Below are 25,139 nucleotides of genomic sequence, written 5' to 3'. Positions count from 1 at the left end.
TCTATCAGGTTACCGAATGATAACAATATGCTGCAAATCAACAGCAGAAAACCTCAATGGAAGAGATGCAGCGCTATCTTGTTATATCAGCATAGCACTCACGGTTCCGTAACTAAGTCGTTGATAATTTTTTTACGTGTAGTGTCAGGACCACTCGGCTCGAGTAGAGCTGACGTAACACAGGGAGACCACGCTGATTATAAAGATGGCACAATTATTTATTTAAAGTTCTAAATGCAAAACATTATCAGTAACGGGAAGCCAAATCAAAAAGTGTAGTGCATATCTGTAGTTGTAGTATAATGCAAAGTGAGGTAAAAATGAGGAGTGAAGCTGCAGCCAGCCATTACTCGTCAGGCCATAACAGCAGTGAGAGAAAGCCCGAGCCGAAAGGAAAGGCGTCTTTTATCTTCCGCTCAATCCGCCCAGTCATTAGCCAGGCACGGCCCATAGAGACAGCTCCCCCTAGTGGCGATAGATGAACAACGGATAATCATGACACGCCAATCAAGGCAGGTAGAGAGGCACATCCAGCACGGCAAAGCTGGGCGTGACAGTAGGGACCCTAGTTATGCTATTGCAGAGGTTTTGTGATATGTTGAGTTGTATTAGTGGTTAAAAAATGTCGATTTGTAAGCTTTTGGCGCACCGCCCCTAGCTAATGAGAGTTAGCCATTTGGGCTATCAGCGTCAGACTTACACTTTAATAATCCTCAACATTTTTTATCTGTCACGCGCATTTCGTGCTATGACCAACTTTGTCAACCGAAGTTAAAAAGCTACTAAGTATCGTGAAGTTGATCATTTATGAGGAAATATTGAAGTTTCCACTGATTTCACCATCCACTAACTGATGTCTTCTGTTGTTTTCTCATTTAGGATCTGCTGCTGCCGAATGCCAACTTAAAATCAAGTCTCATTTGAAGAAGAAGTTCAAGTGTGTGTATGAGGGAATTCCTAAAGCAGGACTGCCAACAGGTCTGAACGACTTTTACACAGAGCTCTTCATCACAGAGAGAGGCAGTGGAGAGGTCAACCAGGAACATGAGGTCAGACTGATTGAAACAGCTTCCAGGAAGCTGGCCAGGGAGGAAACACCAATTAAATGTGAAGACATCTTTAAAGCCTTACCTGAACACGATCAACGAATAAGAACAATGCTGACAACTGGAGTGGCTGGCATTGGTAAAACCCTCTTAACACACAAGTTCACTCTGGACTGGGCTGAAGGCAAAACCAACAATGACATACACTTCACATTTCTCCTCACTTTCAGAGAGCTGAATTTACTGAAAGGTAAAGAGTTTAGCTTGGTGGAACTTCTTCATCACTTCTTTGTTGAGACCAAAGAAGCAGGAATCTGCAGATTTGACCGGTTCAAAGTTGTCTTCATCTTGGATGGTCTGGATGAGTTTCGACTTCCTCTGGACTTCCAGAACAACCAGATCTGGACTGATGTCACAAAGCCGACTTCAGTTGACATGCTGCTGACAAACCTCATCAGGGGCTACCTGCTTCCCACCGCTCGCATCTGGATAACCACACGCCCTGCGGCAGCCAATCAGATCCCTGCTGAGTGTGTTGACATGGTGACAGAGGTGAGAGGGTTTAACGACCCACAGAAGGAGGAGTACTTTAGGAAGAGATTCAGAGAGGATAATCTGGCCAGCACAATCATCTCCCACGTCAAGACATCAAGAAGCCTTCACATCATGTGTCACATCCCAGTATTCTGTTGGATTACTGCTACAGTTCTGGAGGACTTCTGCAAAACATCCCAGACAGGAAAGAAGATGCCCAACACTGTGACTCAGATGTACATCCACTTCCTACTGATTCAGTCCATGCAGGGGGACTGGAAGTACCATGGGAGAGCTGAAACAGATCCAAACTGGAGTTCAGATAGCAAGGAGATCATTGTTTCTCTGGGAAAACTAGCTTTTAACCAGCTGGAGAAAGGCAACCTGATATTCTATGAGGAAGACCTGGCCGAGTGTGACATCAATATCAAAGCAGCCTCAGTGTACTCAGGAGTGTTCACCCAGATCTTTAAAGAGGAGTGTGGGCTGTACCAGGCCAGGGTGTTCTGCTTTGTCCATCTGAGCATCCAGGAGTTTCTGGCTGCCCTTTATGTCTTTCAGTCCTTCATCAACACTGGTGTCAATCTGCTCTCAGGAAAACTAAGAAACCCCAGGACAGATCAACTCTTCCTCTACCAGAGTGCTGTGGACAAGGCCTTACAGAGTGAGAACGGACACCTAGACTTGTTCCTCCGCTTCCTCCTGGGCCTCTCTCTGGAGACCCATCAAATTATCCTACAAGGTCTGCTGGGACAGAAAAAAAGTACATCACTGATGACACAGTTTAAAGAAAAGCTCAGTGAACTGATAGGAAGAAACTCCCTGACCAATCAGACAGTCGGTTACATCAAGAAAAAGATAAATGGAGATCTCTCTCCAGAGAGAAGCATCAATCTGTTCTACTGTCTGAATGAGCTGAATGACCATTCTCTAGTGAAGGAGATCGAACAATACCTGTCATCAGAAAGACTCTCCAGAAAATCTCCCTCCCCTGCTCAGTGTTCAGCTCTGGCCTTCATCTTACTGACATCAGAAGAGGACCTGGACGTGTTTGACCTGAATAAATACTCTGCTTCAGAGGAGGGTTTTCTGAGGATGCTGCCAGTGGTCAAAGTCTCCAAAAAATCTCTGTAGGTTCACTAATAACATGTATTACAATACAAACACATGGCTGAGATAACCCCCACTATGAGACTTGTTGTGGAAATACCAAAGATGTCAGAGAACCCGACGTGTTATGTGCCATAACACCAACAGGTGTTATAGGGATTGTTGCCAGCAATTGACTCCCGCCGGAGCCCCACTGCCTGCTGCCGAGAGGCACCACCGCACTGCCCACTTCTGAGACGGTGGTGCCTCTCGGCAGCAGGCAGTGGGGCTCCGGCGGGAAACAATCGCTGGCAACAATCCCTTTCTCCCACATGTCGTGGTTCATGTAGGCTACTTCAGGGAGTCAAAGCCAAAGTTCCTTTACCCCAATGCCTTCTCAACCATGGCTGAGATAACTCCCACTACAAGTCTCGTTGTGGAAATATCAGAAGCGTCAGAGAACCTGACGTGTTATGCGCCATAACACCAACAGCAGAATGGTTATCCAAATAACAAAGAAGTGTACCACAGTCGTAGCTTATTGTCTCATTGGCGGGCCAAATTCTCTGGGCAGGCAAAGCAGAGAAGGGGAGGCAACATGTTCCCATATGACGACATGAGGGGAAAATTCCAAATCGGTGCGTCTGGGCTTTATTTTTTCAAAGGCAGAGCAGGATACCTAGTGCTCGTTTTACACCTAACGCCATTTCAAGCTATTCAGTGACCATAGGCAGGCTAGAGGAACTCATATTGATGTTAGTAAACCACATAAAGTGACATTTTCGTGCCATCGGACCTTTAAAGATCCAGGTTATTCATATTATTTACATTTTTTTCATGTATGTAACAAGACTGGTTACAATTCTCCGAACATTTAATCACATTTCCTAACATGTTCTGTTTATTATGTGTGAAGGCTGAATGGCTGTCATCTGTCAGAGAGATGCTGTGAAGCTCTGGCCTCAGTTCTCAGCTCCAACTCCTCTAGTCTGAGAGAGCTGGACCTGAGTAATAATGATCTGCGGGATTCTGGCGTGAAGCTGCTATCTGCTGGACTGGGGAGTCCACACTGTAAACTGGAAACTCTCAGGTCAGTTATCAGTTCTTCTTCAAACTGTGTCTTGGGGTTGTTAAAAGGTCCCATGGCATACTACTTTATGAATGTTTCATATGGCTGTTAGTGGGCTCCTAATACAGTACTTGAAAAGGTTAAAGAAATTCAGCCTTGGTGCAGAATTACAGCCACTACGAGCCAGTCCTACTATATACTATGTGTATACTATGGATCTATAATGGTAAAAAAATAATGATAAAAAAATAAATACAAAACATGACGGTAACTCTAAAGTCACACCTTGCAATCTGAAGGCTCTACTTAACCACTCCCCCTACTCACTTCCCCCAATGCAAAGCTAACAGAACTGAGTAGGGGAGGGCGTAGCCTAACTAGTTTGTGAACGACCCAGAGGAACTCAATGCAAATTCAATGTGAACATGTATGAGGCTTTAATACAATTTTAAAATTCCGCCAGACTTTTTTTTAAGTGTCTCAAAAAGAGGGCATGCCCGGGCAAAAGAGGACGTCTTGTTACCCTACGTACGGGGAACCCATTTGATGTGGATACTTTTGTACGAACTGCTCTGAACCAGATATAATAAATGGGGTGATTGTAGCCAATGTGTGTGTGTGTGTGTGTGTGTGTGTGTGTGTGTGTGTGTGTGTGTGTGTGTGTGTGTGTGTGTGTGTGTGTGTGTGTGTGTGTGTGTGTGTGTGTGTGTGTGTGTGTGTGTGTGTGTGTGTGTGCAGGTTGTCTGACTGCCTGGTCACACAGGAAGGCTGTGCTTCTCTGGCCTCAGCTCTGAGCTCCAACCCCTCCCATCTGAGAGAGCTTGACCTGAGCTACAATCACCCGGGAGACTCGGGAACTGCGCTGCTCTCTGCTGGACTGGAGGATCCAAGCTGGAGACTGGACACTCTCAGGTATGGAGAGGACAGCTCACCATTCAGGGACAAAGTCTCCTGCAAGGATTCAAGCCGCTGCTAGATGAAGTGGTTTGAAGAGGCAGCTGTAACTCATGTTGTGTAGAAAGTGATGAGACAGCAGATGATGAAGGTGAATGTTTCAACATGCTGCTCTCCCCTTCCCCCCCCCCCAGTGTGGAGCATGGTGGATGGTGGAGGGTGAAACCAGGTCCACAGAGGTGTAAGTGTCTGTTTAGTTTGATTCATCAAGACACATATATGTATGTATGTACTAGGGATGGGCACGAGTAGTAAATTCCAAACTCGAGTGATCGAATTAATTCCTCGAGGATCAATCGAGTACTCGTTTAAACTAATCTACTTTTAGAATGCAACGCATCTGCAGCAGGAATAGGCCTCATGATGAACGGCAATATTACCAACCAAACATGTAATGCTTATTCTCAATCAAAACAGTCAAGAGTTATCAGAGTATTCATTATTTATTTTGTCAAACGTTCAAAACACATTTTCCTTGCAAAAATAAATATGCGTCTCACAATTTAAACCACGTCGAACAAAGGCCTGTAACGGTTTTTAAAAAGAAAAACGAAACAAGTAGCCTAACCATTGCAAATAATTTAAAGCTGCAAATAAAACGGCAGCAAATGAACTAAAAAAATACTCAGCGTTGTGGTCTTCTATACAAGGCCGGGATTATAGCTGCGTCTTGCGGCGATGAAAATAACCAACACACTTGGTTGCTGCGGGTCTGCTTTCCCGAACTCACCGTTGTGTTTCAGGAGCATATGTTGCCGCATAGTACTTGTAGTACTCTGGTAGCTCAATTTCGCTTGGCATATTTTACATTTCACCTTATGATCTCCAATTTCTGTAAAGTATTTCAATACTTCGCTGCGCTTTGCTCTTACCGCCATCTCTTCACTTTTTGAATTCTGGCGTTGTGCACACACGGCACGGCACGCGCCACACAGAAATTTGATACATTTCATTTGCTTTGTGCACGGCACGCGCCAGTGGTGCCACACAGAAAATGTATACATTTGCTTCAGAAAACATGTCTGTGTGTGTATATGCAAACTCAAGTTTGCCTGTCCACCAACCGAGTTCATTTGTAACGAGGAGTACTCAAGTAATCGATTCCTCACGCCCATCCCTAGTATGTACATATGTATTATGAGGGGCCGCCTGGGACAGAATTCATACTTGGTCTTACACACACTATTATAATCTCGCATATACACCAGTATACTCATACACACACACTCTCACACACACATTATTATACTCCTTTTACATGTATGTATGAGAGTGTATAGTAGTGTATGTGGGAGAGTATAGTAGTGTATGTGAGTGGGTATTGTTGGGTATGTGAGAGTATAGCAGTGTATGTGAGAGAGAATAGTAGTGTAAGTGAGAGAGTATAGTAATGTTTGAGGGAGCATATACAGTAATTGGGTATGTGAGAGAGTATAGCTGGGTATGTGAGAGAGTATAGTATTGTATATGAGAGAGTATAGTTGTTTATGCAACTATATTATTTAGATATAGAGCTCCTTGACTCCCGCCAGAGCTCCCGGAGTGTTCTAGATTAGAATATTTGATAGAACGGATGATATTATGAATCCTAAACAACTGCGTCGACATTTCTGACGTCTCGGTACATCCACAACACGTAGAGACTGGCCAGGGATTAGAATGAATTGGCGGTCACAAGAGGAAGCCTCTCTCAATTTCAGGCGACCACGTGAACAAGCGACCAAATAATTATTTTGTACGAACGCAGCATAACAAAATCTCTGCAAATTCCAGAGTGAAATGACAGGGCAGTATTTTGAGTGCCAGAAGCTACCATTTAAATTTTTTACATTTAGAGCATTTAGCAGACGCTGTTATCCAAAAGCGAGCTACCGCCTCTTCTGTCAGCCAATCAGGAACTGAGGAATCAAACTCGCTTCTGTATCAGTCAAACTCTCTCACACACACTACTATACTCTCTCTCACACAATACTATTCTCTCTCACATACACTGCTGTACTCTCTCACATACACAACTATACACTCTCATATATACATGTAAAAGGAGTACCATAGTGTGTGTTTATGAGTATACTGGTGTATATGCAAGATTATAATAGTGTGTGTAAGACCAAGTATGAATTCTGTCCCAGGCGGCCCCTCATAATGTATACATGTCTGTACGTATACATGTACATATGTATGCATACATTTTTACATGAATTTATTAGTGCTGTCAAGCGATACACATATTTAATCGCGATTAATCACATTAATGTCATAGTTAACTCACGATTAATCGTGATTAATCGCAAATCTTTTTTCCATGCTAAATATCCCTCTATTTCTAATGCTCGTATCAACATGGAGAAGAGCATCGGCTTGCCTTGTGAAAGTGTTTTTTTATTGATAACAACATTGTCATATACTGGTCATATAACAGGACGATACAAAAAAAAGCCTATAGTGCAATTAAACGATGAACATACAAACATACTGCCTTGAACATAGCAGTCAGGCTACTGCTTCTTTGTTTTGAGCCAGAGAAAAAAAAAAATATATATATATATTTTTTTTATAATAAATTGCGTTGATCGCGCGATAAAAAAATTAACGCCGTTAAAATTGGTTTGCGTTAACGCCGTTATTAACGGGTTTAACTGACAGCACTAGTATTTATCCATGTATGTTTATGTATACATATACTGTATGTAAATGTGTATACATGTGTACATGTATGCATGCATATATATGTATATACACAAACCCAACCCAGTCGCCAAGAAAAAACGTCAGTGGTGTACGTTTCCATGAACACTGGATACGTAGCATTTCAACGTAAAAAATAGCGTGTTATACCTATGGTATCCACGTGTGCCGCTGTGGAGGCGGGTTTCGGGGTTTGGGTTTCACGGCTTTCGCGGCAAATTGTGGACGCGATTGTTTAGGGGGGGGGGGGAGACTGTTGTTGACCGGGGAGGGGGGGGGGGGGAAGACACGTTTGTTGAGGGGGGACGACGACACACGATTGTAGGGGGGGGGGGGGGGACACGTTAGTTGAAGGGGGGGGGGGGGGGACACGTTTGTTGAGGGGGGGGAGACACGTTTGTAGGGGGGGGGGCACGCTCGACAACGAGAGTTGGTTTTTATTGAACGCTCGACAACGAGAGTTGGTTTTTATTGAACGAGACTTCAACACGGAACAGCTGCGCGAAACGATGGTCACGTCACTCTCGGTGACAGTGTCGACAATAATGAACACACGAACAATGTTTATAGAACAACACACAACCACATAACATCCCGAACCCATTAACCCCACTTAATCCTAACAACAAAACAAGTTAACAAAAGCCCCATTTGTCAACTGAGAACCCCAATTCCCAGAATCCCCCGCGGCTCCGGAACACTGCGTCGCTTATATTAATCTTTATTATCTGAATGGGAAATGCAATATTTTAGGACAGATACACCATTAAACGCGTTTCTAATGACATTTCTAGCGAGAAATGTACATTTTCCTTACATAATCTTCAGTCAGTGAATGTGTATGATGATCTTTATTAATCTTTATTATCTGAATGGGAAATGCAATATTTTAGGACCGATTCACCGTTAAACGTGTTTCTAATAACATTTCTAGCGAGAAATATACTTTTTAATTGCATCTTCAGTCAGTGATTGTGTCTGATCTTTAGTTTTATAGTTATTAGGAGTTGATCGGCTCGCTCGCATGTTTCAACGACGTCAGGTTGCTTTCGCTAAACTAGCAGCTCACGTGCTTCCTGCGTTTGTGTTATTAAACTGTTACTTTATGTAACTTTTAATGATATCATCTTGTTAGAAACACGTATATCTGAGAGCCAACCCAGTCGCCAAAATCATACCTACGTTGACAGTGTACGTTTCGTGAACACTGGATTACGTCGCATTTCAACATAAAATAGCGTGTTATACACACACACACACACACGCACGCAAATACACAGACACACACACACACAAGTACACACAAGCACACACACGCACGCACAGACACACAGACACAGACACACACTCACACACACACACACACACACACACACACACACACACACACACACACACACACACGCACGCACGCACACACACACACACACACACACACACACACACACACACACACACACACACACACACACACACACACACACAGTGCATTTCGCAACAAAAAAATATTCCCTCAAATATTATTACTTTCAAAACGTTGGCCAAAATGGCCAATAATATCTTTTTTTTTTGGGATGCTTCTAGGACATTTTGGGTGGATTTTGAACGGTATGTGGGGGGCACGTTTTTTGCAGGACCTGGCAACCCTGGCCTGTTGCCCGAGATCTGGATCCACCCCGGCGTGGTGCCGTCTCCTTTTGACCTTTTGACCCCAGACTTCTGGGGGGATAGCTGAATCAATTCATTAGTCAATCAGAAGCTTGTAAATATCTTTCCGGTGGCGTTAGAGGACGAACAAGTGTCCTTCAACATCTACGCTTCCAGGCGATTGCAACGGTGCCACACATGAGCATATTCGAACATGTTTAATGGTAGTAATTAGCTGTCGAAATTGGAGGCCTTAATCAATACTGAGCAGCTATTGATTTGCTTCCCGATAAAGATTTGTCACAAATGACATGTTATTTAGCATCTACACGTTGAGCTGAGTCCAATGACACCAAGAACGACACTCTATCTAATGGTAACATGTATTTTACATGGTACACCTAGGTCTAGGACATGATCTCGGTGTAGCAAGAGGCCGAGCTTGATCTCATTGGACTCAGCTTAACGTGTAGATGCTAATTAACATGTAATTTGTCAAAAATCTCCATCGGGAAGCAGATCTATAGCTGGTCATTATTGATAAAGGCCTCCAAAATCGACAGCTAATTACTACCCCGAAACATATTCAAATATGATCATGTGTGGCACTGTTGCAATCGTCTCGAAACGTAGATGTCAAAGGACACCTTGTTTGCTCTGTTGCACCACCGGGAAGATATTTTCATACTTCTAATGGATTGATTCATATTTTAAGGTTCTCGGAGTGAGACTTTAAGTGGCTGCAGCAGAAGTGTTGAGACGAAAGATGATATCAAGAGATTTATAGAATATTCCCATTCACATTATGATTCTTCGTCGTAACATCCGACCAAACATCCTCTACATTCACAGAGCGAAGATTATGAAAGTCCAGGCTCAGCAAGTGCTCCATCTCGTTGCACCTGCACCCAGCGGCTCGCTTGCAAGATTTTGGCCTGAAGTTCTTCCCAGACCAACACCCTAGCCATCCAACATGCATATCTGAGAATCAGGCCTCTCTTTAATAATGACAAAAAGTTATGAGAGAAACACACATTAACTTTTTGTTATCTCATAAGCGGCGTGGTGCCGGCTCCTTTTGACCTTTTGACCCCCGACTTCAAAAACGTGACCACAGGCCAGCTGTGTCTACACACCTTTAGCCACAAATGTACACCTCCATCCCACAAAAAATGGGGACTAGAAACTAACCTCTGTCTTATGTACATTTACTGTACTGTTGGAGGTCACGCCCCTTTGCCGACCTTTTCGAGATAGCTAGGGATGCTAAAATGTTTACACACATTTCCCGGGGCCCCGTGTACGACATATCCAAGATTTGGAGTTCTAGAGAAAAAAAGCTTTCCCAAATGGAGTGTCATTTGGACAAAGCCCCTCAGAAGTGTAGCCTGCAAGACCTAATGGTTCAGAATGTGGTGGAAAAACAGTTTTTGAGATAGGAAGGTCCTACCGCCCTGAAATTTTAATACCTTATTCTAGGGCCTAACTGGGACCTCCGCACCGAAACTTGGCCCGGTCGGACCCCGAGGGCAGGAAGGGGGGGCCCTTCCTGCCTGAGACTTGGCCCGGTCAGACCCCGAGGGCAGGCCCCCCCTTCCTGCCCTCGGGGTCCGACCGGGCCAAGTTTCGGTGCGGGGGTCCCAGTTAGGCCCTAGAATATGGTATTCAAATTTCAGGGCGGTAGGACCTTCCTATCTCAAAAACTTATTTTCCACCACATTCTGAACCATTAGGTCTCGCAGGCAACACTTCTGAAGGGGCTTTGTCCAAATGACAGTCCATTTGGGAAAACTTTTTTTCTCTATGGGCTAGAACTACAAATCTTGCATATGTCGTTCTCGGGGCCCCGGGAAATGTGTGTCAACATTTTAGCATCCCTAGCTATCTCGAAAAGGCTGGAAAAGGGGCGTGACCTCCAACAGTACAGTCAATGTACATAAGACAGAGGTTAGTTTCTAGGCCCCATTTTTTGCAGGATGGAGGTGTACATTTGTGGCTTAATGTGTGTAGACACCGCTGGCCTGTGGCCACGTCTTTGAAGTCTGGGGTCAAAAGGTCAAAAGGAGCCGGCACCACGCCGCTTATGAGATAACAAAAAGTGAATCTGTATTTCTCTCATTACATTTTGTCATTATTGAAGAGAGGCCTGATTCTCAGATATGCATATTGGACTGTTAGGGTATAGGTCTGGGAAGAACTTCAGGCCAAAATCTTGCAAGCGAGCCGCTGGGTGCAGGTGCAACGAGATGGAGCACTTGCTGAGCCTGGACTTTCATAATCTTCGCTCTGTGAATGTAAAGGATGTTTGGTCGGATGTTACGACGAAGAATCATAATGTGAATGGGAATATTCTATAAATCTCTTGATATCATCTTTCGTCTCAACACTTCTGCTGCAGCCACTTAAAGTCTCACTCCGAGAACCTTAAAATATGAATCAATCCATTAGAAGTATGAAAATATCTTCCCGGTGATGCAACAGAGCAAACAAGGTGTCCTTTGACATCTACGTTTCGAGACGATTGCAACAGTGCCACACATGATCATATTTGAATATGTTTCGGGGTAGTAATTAGCTGTCGATTTTGGAGGCCTTTATCAATAATGACCAGCTATAGATTTGCTTCCCGATGGAGATTTTTGACAAATTACATGTTAATTAGCATCTACACCTTAAGCTGAGTCCAATGAGATCAAGCTCGGCCTCTTGCTACACCGAGATCATGTCCTAGACCTAGGTGTACCATGTAAAATACATGTTACCATTAGCTAGAGTGTCGTTCTTGGTGTCATTGGACTCAGCTCAACGTGTAGATGCTAAATAACATGTCATTTGTGACAAATCTTGATCGGGAAGCAAATCAATAGCTGCTCAGTATTGATTAAGGCCTCCAATTTCGACAGCTAATTACTAGATCTCGGGCAACAGGTCAGGGTTGCCAGGTCCTGCAAAAAACGTGCCCCCCACATACCGTTCAAAATCCACCCAAAATGTCCTAGAAGCATCCCAAAAAAAAATGATATTATTGGCCATTTTGGCCAACGTTTTGAAAGTAATAATATTTGAGGGAATATTTTTTTGTTGTTGTTTTAGCAGCGAAATGCACCGTGTGCGTGTGTGCGTGTGTGTGTGTGTGTGTGTGTGTGTGTGTGTGTGTGTGTGTGTGTGTGTGTGTGTGTGTGTGTGTGTGTGTGTGTGTGTGTGTGTGTCTGTGCGTGCGTGTGTGTGCTTGTGTGTGTGTGTGTCTATGCATGTGCGTGCGTGTGTGTGTGTGTGTATAACACGCTATTTTATGTTGAAATGCGACGTAATCCAGTGTTCACGAAACGTACACTGTCAACGTAGGCATGATTTTGGCGACTGGGTTGGCTCTCAGATATACGTGTTTCTAACAAGATGATATCATTAAAAGTTACATAAAGTAACAGTTTAATAACACAAACGCAGGAAGCACGTGAGCTGCTAGTTTAGCGAAAGCAACCTGACGTCGTTGAAACATGCGAGCGAGCCGATCAACTCCTAATAACTATAAAACTAAAGATCAGACACAATCACTGACTGAAGATTATGAAATTAAAAAGTATATTTCTCGCTAGAAATGTTATTAGAAACACGTTTAACGGTGAATCGGTCCTAAAATATTGCATTTCCCATTCAGATAATAAAGATTAATAAAGATCATACACATTCACTGACTGAAGATTATGTAAGGAAAATGTACATTTCTCGCTAGAAATGTCATTAGAAACGCGTTTAATGGTGTATGTGTCCTAAAATATTGCATTTCCCATTCAGATAATAAAGATTAATATAAGCTACGCAGTGTTCCGGAGCCGCGGGGGATTCTGGGAATTGGGGTTCTCAGTTGACAAATGGGGCTTTTGTTAACTTGTTTTGTTGTTAGGATTAAGTGGGGTTAATGGGTTCGGGGTGTTATGTGGTTGTGTGTTGTTCTATTAACATTGTTCGTGTGTTCATTATTGTCGACACCGTCACCGAGAGTGACGTGACCATCGTTTCGCGCAGCTGTTCCGTGTTGAAGTCTCGTTCAATAAAAACCAACTCTCGTTGTCGAGCGTTCAATAAAAACCAACTCTCGTTGTCGAGCGTGCCCCCCCCCTACAAACGTGTCCCCCCCCCCCTCAACAAACGTGTCCCCCCCCCCCCCCCTTCAACTAACGTGTCCTCCCCCCCCCCCCGCGCCTACAATCGTGTGTCGTCGTCCCCCCTCAACTATGGAAAGCCAAGAAGGCCACAATCCGGACCTAGAATGGCGCGGTAAAAGTGCAAAACCGCACGGAATCCGTACGGAATCCGTACGGTTTGGCAAGAATTCCGTACGGAATCCGTACGGTTTTGAATGACTAATAGCCGCGGCTATTAGTCATTCACTCCGGCTATTAGTCATTCACTCCGGCTATTAGTTATTCACTCCGGCTATTAGGTATGCAGAACGAGCCCCTCCCTCTTCTTTGCTTGACCGCTAAGTTTGAAGGCTGTCTAACCGATCAGAGCTGCAGTGCCTCGATGTTTCGCTGTAACATAAAGCTGTGTTGTCTTTACTAGTTTCACTACAATGTAATGACCACCATTAGCTAGTGGAAAATACATTTGTGTCTAGTACAGTGATATATTTGTATATGTTAGGCTATATATTGAGATGGCAGTGTGCGAAATACCCGACAATATTCGGGGATGTCCTCATCCACAGATTGTTCTCGATATGCAGTAGCCTGCTAGGCCATAACATTACATAACATGAACATGAACTGAATAAATGCCAGGTATATAGCATATCGGAGACGGGCACACAATCAGTGCATTTGCAAATGAGAGCCTGCAGTATGACCGATCTTGTGACATGTGGTCGGAGAGAGATCGTGTGTGTGTGTGTGTGTGTGTGTGTGTGTGTGTGTGTGTGTGTGTGTGTGTGTGTGTGTGTGTGTGTGTGTGTGTGTGTGTGTGTGTGTGTGTGTGTGTGTGTGTGTGTGTGTGTGTGTGTGTGTGTGTGTGTGTGTGTGTGTGCGTGTAGAGCAAGTTGTTGAAGGAAGTGTTTCTATTTGACGTTACAATATTTCATGGATGCAAGCAAGCCAAGACAATCAATCTCTATATCTATAGCCTACATGACAACACACACACACACACACACACACACACACACACACACACACACACACACACACACACACACACACACACACACACACACACACACACACACACACACACACACACACACACACACACACACACACACACACACACACACACAGACACGACACGCACACACTGGTAAAGCAATAGGAGCCTGCATTGGCTAAAGTTGTTGCGATGCGCGTTATTTTATAACAGGGAGGGGCAAAGTTGTGCATTACATTGATCCTGAAAGCCTATGTCCTAGAATAATTCATTTGTATTACGTTTTAGGCCATCTCACTAAAGGTCACTTAATTGTCGCATATTTAAGCTCACCAAGTCCAGTATTCAGAATGAAAAGCATTTATTCACAAATAGGCCTACGTTCTATTTTTTTGACAAGCGGAGCCGATCGTCATGTGCAAGTATGCAAATTAGCCATGTGCGGCAAACAGAAGATAGACGCAATGAACTGATTTTTGTGCATTGTTGTGGATATGTAGGCTGTTTAGTTGTGGTTGTTTGTGGTCGTATTATTGAAACAGTCTTGCCTTGGAGTTGGAGAAGTTGGAGTGATTGTGTGAATGTGCGAGAGAGAGCGCACCTGCCGTGGTGATGTTGGGCTTGTAATGGGCTTATATGTGATCAATGATGTATCTGTCTGATCGTATTAGCTGTAGATGGATGGTTAAATAATGTCACAAGATCGGTCATACTGCAGGCTCTCATTTGCAAATGCACTGATTGTGTGCCCGTCTCCGATATGCTATATACCTGGCATTTATTCAGTTCATGTTCTTCTGAGTGCGCAAGAACGGTGCCAATTATTGTCGTGTTTGCATTGTAATGCACAACTTTGCCCCTCCCTGTTATAAAATAACGCGCATCGCAACAACTTTAGCCAATGCAGGCTCCTATTGCTTTACCAGTGTGTTTAAAGTGTGTGCGTGTCGTGTGTGTGTGTGTGTGTGTGTGTGTGTGTGTGTGTGTGTGTGTGTGTGTGTGTGTGTGTGTGTGTGTGTGTGTGTGTGTGTGTGTGTGTGTGTGTGTGTGTGTGTGTGTGTGTTGTCATGTATAGGCTATAGATATAGAGATTGATCGTCTTGGCTTGCTTGCATCCATGAAATATTGTAACGTCAAATAGAAACACTTCCTTCAACAACTTGCTCTACACGCACACACACACACACACACACACACACACACACACACACACACACACACACACACACACACACACACACACACACACACACACACACACACACACACACACACACACACACACACACACACACACACACACACACACACACACACACACACGACTCTCTCCGACCACATGTCACAAGATCGGTCATACTGCAGGCTCTCATTTGCAAATGCACTGATTGTGTGCCCGTCTCCGATATGCTATATACCTGGCATTTATTCAGTTCATGTTATGTAATGTTATGGCCTAGCAGGCGACTGCATATCGAGAACAATCTGGGGATGAGGACATCCCCGAATATTGTCGGGTATTTCGCACACTGCCATCTCAATATATAGCCTAACATATACAATTATATCACTGTAGGCTACTAGACACAAATGTATTTTCCACTAGCTAATGGTGGTCATTACATTGTAGTGAAACTAGTAAAGACAACACAGCTTTATGTTACAGCGAAACATCGAGGCACTGCAGCTCTGATCGGTTAGACAGCCTTCAAACTTTTAGCGGTCAAGCAAAGAAGAGGGAGGGGCTCGTTCTGCATACCTAATAGCCGGAGTGAATAACTAATAGCCGGAGTGAATGACTAATAGCCGGAGTGAATGACTAATAGCCGCGGCTATTAGTCATTCAAAACCGTACGGAATCCGTACGGAAACCGTACGGAATCCGTACGGAATTCTTGCCAAACCGTACGGATTCCGTGCGGTTTTGCACTTTTACCGCGCCATTCTAGGTCCGGATTGTGGCCTTCTTGGCTTTCCATACTCAACAAACGTGTCTCTCCCCCCCCCCCCTCCCCGGTCAACAACAGTCTCCCTCCCCCCCCCCCCCCCCCCCTAAACAATCGTGTCCACAATTTGCCGCGAAAGCCGTGAAACCCAAACCCCGAAACCCGCCTCCACAGCGGCACACAAGGATACCGTAGGTATAACACGCTATTTTTTACGTTGAAATGCTACGTATTCAGTGTTCATGGAAACGTACACCACTGACGTTTTTTCTTGGCGACTGGGTTGACAAACCATACGTTTATTTACAGCCTGTATGTGTACTTATGACTTATGATGTTTATTTGTAGGTATCTATCTGTACATTTCTAGTTACATATAATATGTATGCATGAGTACATATCTATGTATATAGAGTAAGAATGTATGAGTAGGCCTACATGGCTATCTATGTATAGTATTTATGTATGAGCACATGTCTATGTACATATAGTATGTATGTATGACTACATGTCTATGTATGCAGAGTATGTATGCATGAGTACATATCTATGTATATATAGTATATATGAACCAGTTATATGGTTCATCAGTTAATCTCCAGCCACTATCTGAGCTCAACTTGTTCAGTCTGTGGTTACACATGTGTCCATTTGAAGGCTGAATACAACATGTGTGTAAACATTTTGATGCATAATATAGGTTTACGTAGTGTATTTATTGAGGGAGTAAATGCACTTTGTACATTTGTCTTGGTTACAATGTTTTGATTGGGACAACCACTCACACACACATGGTATTTATATTTAACTTTAACTAATTATTTTAAACACAATGTGTCAAATTGCTTAGATCGACAGCACATGATTCCACTATAGTACCTATAACATGATCATTTTTTGTCTTTCTATGTTAATATTTGAAGAGCAGAGCGCTACCAAAAAAAGAGTCTGAAAGAAAAAAAATAGAAGAATGCAGGAGAACAGTACAAGTGATGATGATAATGATGATGTTGATGAAGAATTGTTCAGCAGCTAATCATGTCTTGTTCTCCATCAGATGCCTGTGAGCTCACACTGGACCCAAACACGCCCCGCGAAGGACTCTCTCTGTCTGAGGACAACAGAAAGGTGACGCGGCCTGGAGACCAGCGGTTCCCTGATCACCCAGATAGATTTGACTACTGGTACCAGGTGTTGTGTAGGGAGGTTCTGACTGGCCGCCATTACTGGGAAGTAGAGTGGGAAAAACGCGTTGAGATAGGAGTGACATACCGAGGGATCCCAAGGAAAGAAAGGGATGATAAAAGCTTGCTTGGACGGAACAACATGTCCTGGACTCTTGTTTGTCGTGATGATGGTGGTTACGCTACCGTGTTCAAGAATAGAGAGACAGCTAGAAATCTCCCCCCCGCTGGCTCTACCAGAGTAGGAGTGTATCTGGACCGGCCTGCTGGCACTCTGTCCTTCTACAGAGTGTCCCCAGATGGAGGAGGGTCCTCAGACACACTGACACTCATCCACACCTTCCAGTCCACCTTCACCCAGGAGGACCTCCTCCCTGGGTTTTGGGTATGGAGTGATGCCTCAGTGACTCTGCGTCGGTGGTAGAATAAAAAAACGGGCGGGCGGGCAAAGACACACACACACACACACACACACACACACACACACACACACACACACACACACACACACACACACACACACACACACACACACACACACACACACACACGCACAAACACGCACACACACACACTGCTTTTGTGTTGGAGGATGAGTGGCATTTGATGAAGAGGGTTTGGAGGCCTGAGAGGACTGATGACGCATTGCTTCTATGGAACTTATTGTAGTCTCTCGCTCTCTCTCTTTTCCTCTCTCTTTTTTTTCTCTCAGTTTTGGTCTTTAGGGCTCTGATATCAATATATTTGTCATAATCCTAACATGGAACGTGATTTGAAGCGAATTTTTTATTTTATTCATAATAACCAAGAGGTCTATGGGAAATGTTACATGTTGTAAATAACTTTCACCTGAATCTTGATTTTTTGTGGTCTGTTGGGAACCAAACCGCCACAGACATATTCAGTTATTAAAGATACTGCAGTGTCCGTGTGCGCATTGCGCACGCTCAACCTCTAGTTAAACCCATAGCAATAATGTGGAAACCCCAGTCGATAATGTAACAAATTTCTGAGCGCATAATATAATTTTTTTTTTCCTATAATGTGTCACCGCATAACATTTTGGTTCATCTATTACGTAATGAGGCAAGCATAATCATTTTCTACTTATAAGGCGTTTTCAGACGTTTTTGCCGAGTTTGTATACCAGGAGATTTTTCCCTGAGGGCGATTCACACTTGATGCTTTATATGCGGACATCGATGTCGTTTAGACATCAGTAGAATCAACGGGGGGTTTAGGGGGGTGGGCTTGCAAGGGGCAGGATATTACATAGGGCAGGGGTTTTCAAAGTGTGAGAGAGTGAGCCCCCCCTCAGAGAAAAAAATTCAGCTGAGCCCCCCCCCCCCCAATTTTTTTTTCTAAATACCTGTGTTTTGAAAGCTATTTTAATTATTTTACACATTTCAAACATCTCCGATCATAATTTTAAAACATTTGGAACATATTTTTGAAACATTTGAAACAAATTTTTTAACATATTTTTCAAACATATTTCTGAAACATTACATCTTTTTGCGTTTTTAAACAACAAAATGTAACAACTTTATCTAAGCATGTTTAGCTTAACCTTTTTTAAATACATTTGAACATCTTAATCTGTGTAAACTGCCAGTTTACAGATTCATTCAGGGACTCTGAGTCGAATCAGATCTGCCTTTTCAGTCCAGAGATTCGACTATTCGGCGGGGTTTGTTTAACGGCGTTGCTATGGTGACCTCAATTATTATAACCAACTGAAAACGACGCCGGTTTGAAAATAAAACTGTGATTCTGAAAAAAGTATAAATGCTATCAAAATTCCGTTTCGATAGTATTGAAGATACAAGTGTTTAGATTTGTTTAATGGTTTGAACGATGGTAAACGGTTGAAAAAGGAATGAGTTACGATGTCTAGAAGTAGGTGTATCAGAATGGGCTGACGTCTTCAATGAAAACAGCTGAAAACGAAGCAGTATGAAACTAAAACTGTGATTCTGAAGGCATTTTAAATTATATCGAAATTCTGTTTCGATATTATTGAAGATACAAGTGTGTAGATTTGTAAATGGTTTGCACGAAGATAAACGGTTGAAAATTGATTTAGTTATGTTACTTCTACAGTTGAAGTACGACTGATGATTTGAATCATCGTCTTTCTATGAGGGGCCGTTTAGGACATAACTCATTGAGACACTCTCACACACAGACCTATGAAACACTCTTACACTCACTACTGAAATGCTCACACACTCACTACTGAAACACTCACACATACATACATACTCGTCTGAAACACTTACACATACATATGAGAAACACACACGCATACATACATACATACCTCTGTGGCATATACACATACATATGAAATGCTTACATTCATACAAGTGAAACATTTATACGTATCTATCTGAAACACTCATGCAAGCACATATTTGTATAAATGTTTCAAATGTATGAATACGTTTTTCAGTTATATGTATGTATGCTCTTACATGAGGATGTGCAAGCGTTTCACATGTAGTATTCATACCAATAATTTCAGTAGTGACGGTGAGAGCGTTTCAATAGTGAATGTAAGAGTGTTTCATAGTGTGCATGAAATTCCAAGGTCAAGGTCGGCATTTAAACCGGAAGGCGGGAACAAAGAGTGCCGGTTTCTAAGCCAACGGTGAAGAGCGTGACATTTCAGCCAATCTAAGCCAACGGTGAAGAGCGTGACTGACATTTCAGTTTTTTTGGCTCAGATTGGCGCGCTCTGGCTGTTCAAAAATGCACTCTTTGTTCCCGCCTTCCGGTTTAAATGCCGACCTTGACCTTGGAATTTCATGCACACATACCTATGAAACACTCTTACATTCACTATTGAAATGCTCTCACCGTCACTACTGAAATTACTGGTATGAATACTACATGTGAAACGCTTGCACATCCTCATGTAAGAGCATACATACATATAACTGAAAAACGTATTCATACATTTGAAACATTTATACAAATATGTGCTTGCATGAGTGTTTCAGATAGATACGTATAAATGTTTCACTTGTATTTCAAATAAGTAAGCATTTCATATGTATGTGTATATGCCACAGAGGTAAGTATGTATGCGTGTGTGTTTCTCATATGTATGTGTAAGTGTTTCAGAAGAGTATGTATGTATGTATGTGTGAGTGTTTCAGTAGTGAGTGTGAGCGTTTCAGTAGTGAGTGTAAGAGTGTTTCATAGGTATGTGTGTGAGAGTGTCTCAATTAGTTATGTCCTAAACGGCCCCTCATATCTTTCAGGTTTTTCTTCGGGTTTATTGTTTTCTCACGTCGCGCCCCCCCTGAAGAACTCTGGCGCCCCCCAGGGGGGGCGCGCCCCACAGTTTGAAAACCACTGTCCTAGAACACTCCGGGTGCTCCGGCGGGAGTCCGGGAGATCTATATCTAAAGAATATCATATTATACATAGATATCTATATCATATAATATATATTATCACGGCCAAAAGCTGTGTGAGCCACCAGACGATATTCTGAATCTCAAACAACTAGGGCTGTAACGATCCACCAACTCACTATTCGGTTTGTATCACGATTTTTGACCCACAGTTCGATACATCCTACGATTTTTTTAAATTTAAAAAGCACTTATCAGTGGCGTAGCACAATTATCCGGGGCCCCCCTGCAGAGTCCAACCATAAGGCCCCTCCCACAAACCAACATAAGCCTACCACTCACTTTGCAGATTTAAGTGCAGAATTCCACATTCCTTGACTGGCTGGCTATGTGCCCAAGATGCATTTACGTTTACACTGTATGAAATAATGAATATCATTATCGAAATAAATGTCAAAGGAGTGCTGTCTAATAAGTGTCCATATTCATTTGTGTCAATATTTGTTTATGTCTGTTAAAGGGGACATATCATACCACCAGGTGTGAGTGTCGTTAGCCATTACAAGCAGGTTTGAAAATGTGCAGCATTGTGACATCACAGGTGGGCGTGTCCACCTAGATGTGTGCTGGATAGATCAGTCTACCGGCCTACCCAGTGGACTGAAGTAAACGTTGCTCATCTATCCGTCACGCAGCTAGGTGGACACGCCCAACTGTGATGTCACAATGCTGCGCATTTTGAAAACGGCTTGTAACGGCTAATCACACTCACACCTGGTGGAATGATATGTCCCCTTTAAGCAATTGTAGGTTCATTAAATACAAAGGGCTTATTTCTAGACAGAGAGAGGAAAAGAGAGAGAGCGAGAGACTATAATAAGTTCCACAGAGACATTTCTACCATACAGTTATAAAGAAAATATCGCAGAATATCGCATGTACATAAAAGAAAATAAATAATTTAGGCTGGGCCTAAGGCAGGCAGGCAATAGTTTTTAACATGCCTTAACAGTGTCTCGCTAGCCTACTAATTCAGTTCCTTATTAATTCACATTGCAACATTGTTCATACATCATAACAAAAGAATAGGCCTATAACAAAACAAGGGGGAAAATAAGACTAATCAGGCAGCCTGGCAAGGCTTTTCTGTGCATGAAGCCAATAATGTCCATATTATAGATGTAAAATACAAACTACGTGATGATACGGATAGCCTATCACAAGAGAGCAAATGACTGGTGCTTAGCAACGGGCTGCTCAGCCTCTTGGCTGCTTGCAGTCTTGTTAGAGACTAATGTTAGAGGTGGCTAAATAGTTTGATATTATTTTCAGTTTGTAACTTAGATTTTTATAAAAAAATAAAATTAAAATAAACATTTCTGTGATGAGAAAAAAAAAATTGCAAATAAATAAGTGGGCACTGGGCGCAGTGTGGCGCCCCTAACACTGGGGCCCCATGCACCGCGTAGCTCACCTCATAGCAGCCCGACACAGTGTAGCCTGCTGATAAATCCAAGGAAAATGAAAAACACGACAAATAAACAAAGAGCAACAACGTCGAAGAAGGACGGCAAACTGTCATTTTCTTCAAAAAACAAAGCTTTCGCCGTTGTCCAGAAATACTTTGCGGGTAATGTGTTTGCGGAAGTGACTATTCTGTTGACCAATCAACGGACGGCGGTTGTAGCTTGAACTTAAGGCACCCTTTTAGAAGTCTCAGTACCCAAACGGAGGAGTACTGTGAGATGAGTAAGGCTCATCACGGCTCAGTCCGGACCAAGCCCACCTTTTGCGGTGGAGACGCGAACCGTGCCGCACCTTTGCATACCGAACCGACCCGCATCCGCCGATGAAAACGTGCCATAATATATATTTGCATTTGGTGGGGCTGTCTTGAAACAGTGATCGTGTCACAGCTTGTGCTGGGAGGTGACCCCAAACATCGAGATCAGACTCAGAACAGTCGGTGCAAGGCAGCTTTACTTCTTATAAACAGGTAGATAGAAACAAACCTACAACAAACAAGGAACTGACAAACTAGGGTATAAACTAGACTACTTAAATACGTGGAACACAGGTGAACCGAATGACTCTGACAACCTCCCGCATGATAGAGGGAGCTTGACCCCATGACCCTAGACTCTGGCCCTGTGATGCTGCGCAGTCCTCTGAACCTCTGAACTGTGACATACATTCACACGCTCATACTAACAGGCCAAATACGTCCTTGGAGCCTAGGGAGGCGTCCGCTCCACGCAAGGAGCCATTCATTCATGTATCAATTCTGGAGATACAAGCAGGCCAGGGGTCTGAGAAATCCAGACACTCAAGGCCACAAAAACAAGTGTAGTGCCCACACTACACTTGTAGCCACAAGAGGTCAGCACCAAGCCACTAACCCACTTGTAATGCCCACACATAGCCACAAGGGACAAGCACCGAGTACACATACGGGCCTCAAGGAGGTGGGAGCACCATGCTTAGCCAATCAGAGCACATTACGGAGGCCACGCCTGCCCAATATTAAAGTCACAACACATAGCCCAGGGGGGGAGAACGCTCCAGGAAGGGCATCCACGGATACCCAGCTAAGCGTATCTCCACGCGATCATATACAATTCCTCTCCTTTTGCTTCATAGATACCATAACGAACCTTTACCAAATAAAGTGAGTTACAAGCGATCCTGAGGGGGGCACTTTTTTCCAAAAAGAACACAGCAGAACCCTGGGGTCATGAGACTTAGGCCAGATTCACCCCATTGCACGTAGTTAACACACACACACACACACACACGCACACACACACACACACACACACACACACACACACACACACACACACACACACACACACACACACACACACACACACACACACACACACATGTGCCACGCACACACACACACACACACACACACACACACACACACACACACACACACACACACACACACACACACACACACACACCCACACACACACACACACACAAACAAACAGACACAAACACACACAGTCTAACCTGTAAAACACTTTCAGAAACACCACAGATCAAACCAGGAAACAGAACAGCAACAATAAGGTTGAAGTCTTTAAAATAATCAGTGTATTAAGTACGAGGACAATTTCTTTGTATTTATACATACTAGAGCTTCCAACCTCTAGTGGGTCATGAGTTTCAGAATCCTTTGATTGTCATCGCACACATGTGTGGAGACAATCAATGGTAATCTATAGCAACTCCTCTCAGTGTGCCAAAAGATTAAGTGCGAGATCAAATCACAAAATAAATACGTAGACCCAGTCACACAGTGAAGTGAACTGGTAACATTGTATTGCAAAAATGTTCACAGGGTAATATGTATCACTTTTTCGTCAGCCACAGTGCACTGAGAGCAGTTCTGAATACACAATGTTGTCTGTCAGGCCGTCCTTGTGGTCTCCAACAAACACCCTTACGGCTCTGGCACACTTCCCTCTGCTAAAGGCAGTGTAGAGCTGCCCATGTGCAAACACACTTTGGGGCAGGAACACTCCAACTCGATCATTTTCTTTCTATCTTCCAGACCAGGGAGACTAGGGCTGCTGCTGGCTGTGCTTCGCTGCACCTGTCCTCCACCCTCCACACACCTCCACCCAAAGCTCAACTCCACCTTAATGGTGTTGAAACGCAAGACGCAGTGCAGTGACAAGTGTTTCTCCACTTCTCTGAGTCTTTCAGTCACTGTGGGGAAAGGGTGAGGTCTATTTATTACATAAAACTGGCACACATTATGGCCTGAATTGGATCGCCTGTTCATTTAATGATCACCTGGCCCGATATTTCAAATATTTATATTCAATATTTGACCTTGCTTTGCCATAAGTTTCACAGTGCACAGTGCACGTTTTGAGTTGTTGGCCTAACTTGGACCCTAATATTATGTTTATAAACTCCCCCGCACCATAAAAGAACAGATATTGTTCTGTCCTCGAACTAACTTTATTGTAATTTAAACCTCTTGTCTTCATTGTGGAGGGGGTTATTTTTCATCGTGCTGAGTTATCCCTGCGAATTTCAAAGTTGAAGCTTAATTTAAATTAGGGTGACGCCCAATAAAGCAAGGAAATTACCATCCGACTGACTAAAACATTTGTTGATTTGCTGTATTTACTTGTACTTTTACTTTCAATACGTCAGTACATATACTATCAGAAAATTACCTTTGATACTTAAGTGCAATTAATATCAGATGCTTGAAGACTTTTACTCAAGTCATATTCTATTGGGTGCCTTTTAATTTTACCAGTGCCCTTTTCTGGGAAGATATCTACTTTTACTCAAGTATGGCTTTTAGGTTCTTCTTCCACCACCTGCTGTTGTTGTGTGTGTGCACGCTCACACACGTGTGTATCAAAGAGTGTGTGTCTGCCATTGAGTATAGATATACATATACTTCTATAAACAGACACGAGAGGACGAAGATTTCGGCA

The 25,139-nt window shown here is 43.3% G+C and overlaps 1 protein-coding gene across 5 annotated transcripts in view; it reads left to right on the top strand.

Moving 5' to 3' along the window:
- Positions 1–19,810, top strand: part of LOC130385201 (NLR family CARD domain-containing protein 3-like) — a 57,120-nt gene extending 37,310 nt beyond the window's left edge. For all 5 annotated transcript variants that reach the window (XM_056593583.1, XM_056593582.1, XM_056593581.1 and 2 more), the window contains 5 exons: positions 880–2,710; positions 3,586–3,759; positions 4,477–4,650; positions 4,827–4,873; positions 17,173–19,810. In XM_056593583.1, the coding sequence (XP_056449558.1) occupies positions 880–2,710; positions 3,586–3,759; positions 4,477–4,650; positions 4,827–4,873; positions 17,173–17,723 (2,777 nt within the window). In that variant the 3' untranslated portion in view covers positions 17,724–19,810. The remainder of the gene's footprint in view (positions 1–879; positions 2,711–3,585; positions 3,760–4,476; positions 4,651–4,826; positions 4,874–17,172) is intronic.
- The last annotated feature ends 5,329 nt before the right edge of the window (positions 19,811–25,139 follow it).

The sequence above is a fragment of the Gadus chalcogrammus genome, chromosome 7, assembly GCF_026213295.1.
Source record: "Gadus chalcogrammus isolate NIFS_2021 chromosome 7, NIFS_Gcha_1.0, whole genome shotgun sequence".
In the NCBI taxonomy this organism is placed as follows: Eukaryota; Metazoa; Chordata; class Actinopteri; order Gadiformes; family Gadidae; genus Gadus; species Gadus chalcogrammus.
The sequence above is the reverse complement of the archived record's forward strand: the minus strand, read 5'-3'. Positions and strand labels throughout refer to the sequence as shown.